Source organism: Topomyia yanbarensis, chromosome 2 (genome assembly GCF_030247195.1).
Source record: "Topomyia yanbarensis strain Yona2022 chromosome 2, ASM3024719v1, whole genome shotgun sequence".
Lineage (NCBI taxonomy): Eukaryota > Metazoa > Arthropoda > Insecta > Diptera > Culicidae > Topomyia > Topomyia yanbarensis.
Genome location: NC_080671.1, coordinates 330,054,133 through 330,062,816, shown reverse-complemented (window position 1 = coordinate 330,062,816; position 8,684 = coordinate 330,054,133). Strand labels below are relative to the sequence as shown.

Here is an 8,684-nt window from a genome sequence, read left to right as displayed (position 1 = left end):
TTAGGCCGTGACAGACGTATCAAAATGACAAAATGAAAACGGTTCATGATAGAAAAAAAACTTTCTGTAGAAAAAATGTGCGGTTTAGTGACCTTAATAATGTGCAGTTGTGATAGAATATGGTTTTATTGTTTTTGCTGACTTATCTTATGAAATATACGTAAAAATGTAACGTGACAGACAGAAGCCTTGACCATATGCGTGTGGTCTGATAGAGAAATTTCATCAGACACATGCCAGTTTATGATGTTTTTAGAGAGTTTTGTACTTGACATTGTCAGATCCAGCACTTCCTCGCGCATCACATTTATAAAAGTAGGTTTGTTGCCTCTATTACATATATCAATATTGTTGGATAATATATATTCTATAAGGTACTGACCCCTTTCGTTGATATCAATACTTCCCCATACGTATGATGGGCGTTTGCATCGCAACCAATAATGAACTGATTATTTCTTTTCCTACAGTAGCCAACAAACTGAGTTACTTCCTGTGGAGGGGCTTCATCTGATTCTCCTGGGAAGTAAGCAGAAGCGACTATAATATCAGTCCTCCCTCTCGTTGTTGGTATATTTAACTGTATTGCCACTATGTCTCTTTTTATAAATTCGGTTATTGGTGTAAAGTTAACATTTGTACTTACCAGAATAGCCGCACGTGGCATATTCACCGAGTTTTTCAAAGCCCATGGTTCTTGGATTAAAGCCACGTCTATATTTTCTTTTGTTAATTTGCGACAAAGGATTCCTGTTGCTCCTTTCGCATGATGTAGATTCGCCTAGATAATTTTTTGGTTTTGTCACTCATCATTTGAGTCCCACGACTTGCGAAGAAACAAAACGTCCACTGTGTCAGAGATTCGCTTAACACAGTAAGGGCAAAGCCCATGATACTCCGTTCGCGAGTGGCATATTTTTCCCAGCCATTCAGTCCTCGACACGGAGATACATCTTGACTTAGGGATTTCTGCTTTCAGTCGCCTCTTACAACCTGGGAGCAGAAGCCCAGTGGATCCATTCTTGGCTGAGATACTTCAACCCGCCGGATGCCACACGGCGTGTAGAGACCTTTGTCGTGAGCTAAGCCACATCATATCGGTGGCTCATGGTGACGATTCGCAGATATGACCGCTCTAGAAACTATGTACACGTGTCGAAATCCAGATGAAGATATTGCCGCCTTATTGGTAGTGGAAGATATAGAAAATTGAGTCGCCACACCAAGAAGCCATAATTTCAAGTCATTTTTTCCTCATGAACTCCAGCGGTGTCACGTAACCATCTAAGTCATAAGAGGAGTCACAGACATCTCTTCTCCAAAACTACTCAAACACCGTATCATATAGTTCACAGATGTCGATTGTTGCAGTAGGTGATTTTGTCATGATTGTGGAAGATTCCCGGAACAACGGATGGATCAGAGGACGAGTCGAATAACTGATAATGTGATCTGAGTGCTCATCATCCTTCATCTGGATCCCAAATATTGGCTTTCTGAAGAAGGACGTGACCACAGATTTTTAAATTCGCACCGACCTCGGCTGGGGTTGACTCAACTACTCGAGTGAGAAGCAGTCACGCTCGCTATCGGCGCCGATCGAAAAATGGTCCTAGTGTTCACCTCATCCTGCATCGTGTTCCTTTACCATCCCATACACAACCAGGACTATCAGCAAAGAAACCAAAGTAAAAGAAGACGTGCATATACGAGAGTATCAAATTGCTCGCATGGAATTGTTTTATTTTTACGTATTGTAAGCAGAGTTTACAATTTTCGCATTCGTTAACAGAATAAGGCGATATTTCACCTACTTTGACCAGCAATAAAAAAGCAAACATACGATGTAACATTGTTTGCTCTCCAACTTTTCCCGACAAAACAGCATTGGATCTTATCTTTTCGCGGTATAATATGAGATGATATTTTCGCGCCTAATGTAAAACTGCCGAATAACTAATGTTTTCGTTAAAATTCACAAAAATGAGTAGATACAGATCCTTAGAATGAAAATACTGAAATAATGTGGGGAAATAAATTCTACAATGTAATATATTAATGGTTTTTCTTGAACTTAATTTATCACGAGGTTCGAAGCAGCGAAATTGTCACGCTTCCATACTGCATTATCAGCAAATTCTCGCAATTTCTTGAAAGGTGAAAAGTTGGGTCCGTGCCTACTAAGGATGAAAAAGCTGTGCGATAAACTGCTTGTCGTGAGAATGAGCGAATATTTTAACCTCTGATTGTAAGCATAGAAAATCCAAGATTCAGGCAAGCTAGCGCATAAAAATCGTGTCAAATAAACGAAATAGTGAAAATATTATTTAATACATAGGTAGCAGTTATACAAGTTGGTTACCTGATGATAATTCCTTTGCTGATGATGTCTCCAATCATATCATTGAGCCCAACAAACTTTTCACTGAGCTTGACATGATTATTTAGCTATAGCAGCGTCATTCTTTAAAGCCATCGGAGAAGTATTTTTCAGAAAGTAAAACCAAATATTTTTTTCATACTTTTATTAGTACAATTATTATAATATATTACACATCGAACAATAAATAGGCATGACTCTTTTCAGTTTTCTCCAATTGTTGTCAAAAAACAGATATCGTAAAACATTGCTATATTATAGCACAACACAGTAAATAAAATCATAAATTGTAACATTGTAAAATAAGCATGCATGTCAAGAATGTACGAGTTAAAGTTTTCAGTGCACCTCTTTTGTTCGGGTGCACTTTTGATTCGAATCAATAGCCTAAGTACGGTAAATATGGAATGGCTGGTTGTTAGGCAACGGAAAGATAAAAAATACGGAAGCATGCACTGCAGAAAGCAAATTGGTAATGTTATGAATCGGAATCGTAGCTAGGCTCATTCCTAAGTTCTCGTAGCCGCAAGGTGTTCTCTCTATGTTGAGGTTTGTGCACTTAACAAATTACATTTTAACGCGGTGCTTTTCTGTTGAGCTTCAACAAACTACGTTCATTCCGATCAACGGACAACCGTTAGTATTTTTTGCTTGGTTTCATATGCATACCCTACGGTTTGTGATAGATGTCGCTTATTACGAGTAGATTGAAACTATTTCTACTAAAAATGCCTGTCCGTAGACTTTGCGTCCTGGATTGATGGAGGTTTTCCTATGTTCCTAATAGTACCCTGACAACAATAGTTGAGATGCGCGTACATTTTCAAGTCTTATCATAATTTGTTGTTGATGAGAAGCATGTGTGACGTTTTCGTGTCATGACAAGATTTTGCGCATTAATTGGCAATGTGTGGTAGCTTGAAACTGTTTCGATTAACGCCAGAATTTGTTGAAAAGTTCCATAAACGAGTCATATATCATGAAGGTGATGGCCACATCCAAGCAGACACGGCTCAGTCGTGGCACGGTACCCTTGTAGAATGCGAGCGGGCCTTCGTTTTTCCAGATCTTCAATGCGCAATCGACGGTATTCTTGTATTTGGATGCCTCCAGACCCTGCATGCGCGTCTTGACCACATCAATCGGAGTGTTTCCAAATACGGAAGCTGCTCCTGCTACGGCACCAAACGCACCGACCATCATCTTTGGTACGGGCTTCGATTGATCGTCACCCTTGTAAAGTTCCTTGAGCGATTCCATCACGTAGAACCGAATCGCTTGGTTCGATCCTTGCTTCATGATAGTGGCTGTAAGTCCCTTGTATACACCAGACATACCTTCTTGTCGTACAATCATACCAACACCGTGGAAGAACCCCTTAAACTTTGGATTCGCGCTTCGTTGATCGTTGATGAATTTCACCTTCACAGTTTCCATCGGAGTTACGGCGAGAATGGCCTCAGCTACTCCCGCACCGAGACCAGCTAGCAGCTTTCCCGATGTACTTAGCTGACCGTTAGGCTCTATCAGCTGCCCTTTGAAGGTTTCGAAGGCACCGAACCTGTTCGAAATAGCAGGTAATTCACTAGGTTACCAGGGCAACTAAAGGGTCTCATACCTGACTGCCGATTTGGGTATGGATCCGTAAAGCAGTACGCTCAAACCACGGTACAGACCAAAGAAACCTTTGTCTTTAACCGTTTTCTTGACACAGTCCACAATCCCATTGTACTGCTTGGTAGCACCTAAAATTACATAACCGTGTAACCGTTCATCAGCAAAATATTAAAAAAATATCTGTTGATTCCGATAACGATGGATCGTTATCAACAAACGGGTATTAGGGCACGTTTTAATTCTTACCTTTCTCGTCTAACTGGAGCTGCGTTTTGACGTACTCGGTCGGGAATGTGATGCAAATTTCGATACCACCGGTGATTCCACCGGCTACGATACCCTTTAGCCCGGTGCCGCCTCCAGCCGCGGCAGCTGCACCACTCTGCTCCATCCATGGCCGCCTACCGAATGGGTTTCGGAAGCTGTGTCTACTGGTGGGAAAATTTCGATCCATGTCAGGGCACGGAGAAACTGTGCTGTTGCGAGAACTGGAAAGATAGAAAATTTAGTGAATTTTAACAAGATTCGCATATATAAAAAATCATGTATTTTTAGTACAAGTTGAGACTTTTGATTTAAGCTTCAATACAGCATGTCACCAAAGCATATAGCAAAAGTGTCGCTAAAAGATTGCATCTAGCAAAAGTGCACGTTCACGTCGAGTGGCTTGGAAGTCTTTGGTTCAATTATTTATTATAAACCAAGAAATAAGTGCACCGAAGATTTCCAAACGATTCGGCGTTACAGTGCACTTTTATCACACTTTGAAGAAACCTGCACACCCAGCTGGTATGTAATTGTGCAAATAATCTGGCCCATATCACACACTCGTATAAAAAAGCATAGGAAGCATGTAGCCTGAGATAAGAGAAGCCCTACATGACATAGTGGGATATCAGAACGATAATAGTTGTTTGTCATTGTTTTTCATGCAGGCAATTTTTCGCAATATTTCCTAAGTAATGGTAAAGTATTCTCTTCGGTATACAGTAGGATTCCGTTTTTGACAGCAACATATTTTTTCAGTTGCCAAAACTGGAACCGCGTCAAAAATGGAACCTTACTTTAAAAGATTTTATTTTCAATTTGTTACATCAAAAATGTTACAAGAACATTAATTATATAAGCATATGTTATGTGGAATGAAATGATAGAAAAAAATTAGCAAATTTAATTTTATTTGCTATGCCCACCCCATAATACATAGTAAATATGACTCCCATGTTTGGAAATAAAGTCAAAAATGATATAAATTATTAACACAAAATGTGTTTGAGCATTTTTTAAAAGATTTACTATGTACAACAACAATGTTTCCAAAAACGGAACCCATTTGTTACCAAAAACGGAACTTTTTTCTTACCAAAAATGGAGCATGCCAAAAACGGAATCTTACTGTACTAGTATACATGTTAACACTGAAGTATTCTTTTAACTCAAATTTTAAATCGAAGGGTCGTTACGGAAGACGACAAAATAAAAACGCGCCAAATCCGCGCGAAATTTTGCGCGGTTCTCAAAACAAATAGATTCAAATTTCTATAAATCTTCAAAAGTTGCAATGGTTTTTGTTTGAAAATTATAGTAAACTTCTCATGTATTGTCCACCATCGTTTATTCCTAGGCTAAACATATCGTTGCTTGGTACTTAAAAATATTCCTAGCTTTCAGAATTATTTTGAAATATTACAACGCAAAATATTTTCGACACAATGTTATAATTGTTTTATCAACGAATGTAATTTGGATAGATCACCCGTTTGATTTTGATATGTCGTTATTGAGAAAGCAAACCGCATTCGTTCCAAAAAGCGATTCGTCATAATGCAGAATAAGGCTGATTAACAAAGATAATATGCACAACAATATATGAGCGAAGAAAATTCTGATTACCTTCTTCATATCGCACCATCTGACCGTGCATTCACATGCTTCTCATTCGACTAGCGAACGATGATTAGCACAAAAATGCATGCATGAGACTCAAATGACTTCCCAATTTTCGATTAGGTCTTGGTACACCATATTCAGGGCCGGCGTTACACTTTTAGTCCGGGTGGGTAGTAAGATAAGCATAGGGTGAGAGGTTCCCAAGTAACCAATAAGCATTATAACGTAGCCTAATATCTGCTTTAGATCCACATATAAAGCTGTCCTTAAAAGCCGTGAAGTCCTAAATACTTATATAATGCTGATATTATGCCAGAAAAGGCGAAATATAGTGCTAATACTGTGCAGAGATTGACAGCTTTTTTCTGCCGTACTAATGCTATTATATAGCAAAAGCGTACAAATGTCAAATTTGGAAGCCTTATATTGGCACTACTAATGCTATTAAAAAGCTTCAGTTGATTGTCATTGTTCGCCATGGTTTTAAAACCATTTCTTATGTTTCCTTTCGGTATGATGAGCAAAAAGGAAAAATTTTAAAATAAAATATTCTGTTTAAAACCGTAATTGTCTCTCTTCTAATGCATTGTAATGAATATCCTTAATGGGTTTTCGTTCTCACATGATATGAATGTTGAAAATTACCTTTAGTAAGTCTCGAACTGAGGTACCTTGCCTCGTCCTTCACGGTAAGTGCGCTGCGTTTGCTTCCTGGACTATATTGCATATGTTCGATTGAAATGAAATATGCCGAATATAATCTTCAAGAAGAGTTGCATAACAAATAAACCCACAGCATTACAATAGCATTATATCAGCTTTTTATTTGCTCTATAATGGCATTAAATGCACTTGTAAAGCTTACATGCTTTAAAGATCCTTGAAGCATGTACGCGTTATATCAGCTTTATATACGCATATAGAGCAAGCTATAATGCTATATGTCGGCTGTGCAGTTATGCATTATTGATGCTAATATAGAGCTTTATTGCGTTGTTAATGCTGTAATGGAGTTTCAATGCAACATTAGTGCAAATGTATAGCCAATATAATGCAATGACTTAATGCTTATGGTTACTTGGGTTTATTACTAGGAATTTGTCCCGTTTTGCAATATACACAATTGGCAGATTTTTGATTAATTAAACCAATCTTTCGAGTAGGTTATTTTATTACAAGAATGTTTCGAGTGGGTTTGGCAGAACTAACAAATATACATACTTCGAAATTTAATACAAAATTGGTGACTATTTTCCCAAGTGATTGGTGCAAATATAATACACTGAAGTTTTTTTTATGCGGGGGATACGTACCGCATAACTTTGAAAATCCGCATAAAAAAACTGAATAATTTTGAAAATCCGCGTAAAAAACACATTAGGTGTGATATATTAAGAGCCATAGTACTCAAGGAAGAGCAAGGATTTGAAGTAAGAAAGTTTAGAGAAAAGCGTGGAGTAGGGTCACATGAGCAAGCTTAGAGTTTCCCGGCTACTTAACTCTTTTTCTTCTGCAACGCAGGAGTCAGGATCTTTTGGCATTAAATGCCAATCACCTGAGTCTGCGGCAAGCGTAAAGTCACTTAATGACTTATGCTGTCGGAACCGCGACTCCCCGGAATCGCAAGACTGACCTCGGCACCTAACCGACCAGCATCGAGATAACGATTTCGAGAGAAATTTCAACGTCGGGAAATTTCTCCGTCGGAGTAGACTAGGCCCACCGCCGGGGACTAGCTCGAATAGATCGGCAAGTAGCTCCGGCAGCTACTCGTCGGGGCCCCTGTCAACTGGAAGTCACCCTCCACCCAGAATTGCAGGACCGACCTCGGCATCTGCCCGGGTAGTATCGGTTTTGGAAGATCTTCCACTGACGGGGAACTCTTCGTCGGAGTAGGAAAGATCCACCGTCGGGGACCATTCCGAGTAGTCCGTAGCGAATCACCGGCTTGAATCATCGGGGCACCAGTAAACCGGACGCAATCCTCCACCGGGAATCGCTGAATTGACCTCGGCATTCTGCCGGACTGCATCTATGGAAGAAAAACGTGTCCGTCAACGGTTGCAGGAGACATTCTTTCGTCGGGGAACTCTCCGCCGAGGTAGGCTAGCTCCACCGTCGGGAACTACGCCGAGTAGCACCGAACGCGACAGACCCTGTTCGTTGGGGCACCAGTGAACCGGAAGGCACCCTCCAACCGGAATCGCCAGATCGACCACGGCATCCAAGTGGTCAACGTAGAGAGGAAGGCATGTTGAATATCATGCCGTGCAGGACTGATATGGCGGTTACGAGAGAAGCAAATCTAGCACGACCAGCTAGACCTGGAATCAAGTGAAGTGCATTAGCACGCCTCCCCCCAAAGTAGTCATTTGAAATGGAATCCGGGGGATCAGGCAAATGTCGGACTTCTTGGTGGAGTTTAGAGGAATAGGATTCAGATTTATCCTCTCTGTTCAGAGTCCCTCACTCTGGCCCACGATGGACGAAATCGGTAGTATGGTCTAACTACTGAACGTGTGCCGGGTCAGCGTAAAAGCTTTATCACCAAGTAAAAAAAATACACACTCAGAGACTTTTTTCCGATCTCGCCGAACTGAGTCGAATGGTATAAGAGATTCGGTAAAGGTATTCAGTCATTTTCTGTTTTTATTTTCTCATATCCTTAACCCAAAGACTAGTAATTTATAATCTAAAATAAAAATATGAACATTTTATGTCTTTTGTTTAAGCATGTGCATTCACGAGGATCTATCTTTCGATAAAAGTCACTTCTGGTGATGCTCTAGAAATTAAA

General features: G+C 40.0%; 1 protein-coding gene across 3 annotated transcripts in view; it reads right to left on the bottom strand.

Annotated features, from left to right (window-relative positions):
* Positions 1 to 2,536: 2,536 nt before the first annotated feature.
* Positions 2,537 to 8,684, bottom strand: part of LOC131683884 (putative tricarboxylate transport protein, mitochondrial) — a 29,360-nt gene continuing 23,212 nt past the window's right edge. For all 3 annotated transcript variants that reach the window (XM_058966258.1, XM_058966257.1, XM_058966259.1), the window contains exons 2-4: positions 4,244 to 4,485; positions 3,999 to 4,125; positions 2,537 to 3,941 (exon numbers count right to left, since the gene is read on the bottom strand). In XM_058966258.1, the coding sequence (XP_058822241.1) occupies positions 3,314 to 3,941; positions 3,999 to 4,125; positions 4,244 to 4,451 (963 nt within the window). In that variant the 5' untranslated portion in view covers positions 4,452 to 4,485 and the 3' untranslated portion in view covers positions 2,537 to 3,313. The remainder of the gene's footprint in view (positions 3,942 to 3,998; positions 4,126 to 4,243; positions 4,486 to 8,684) is intronic.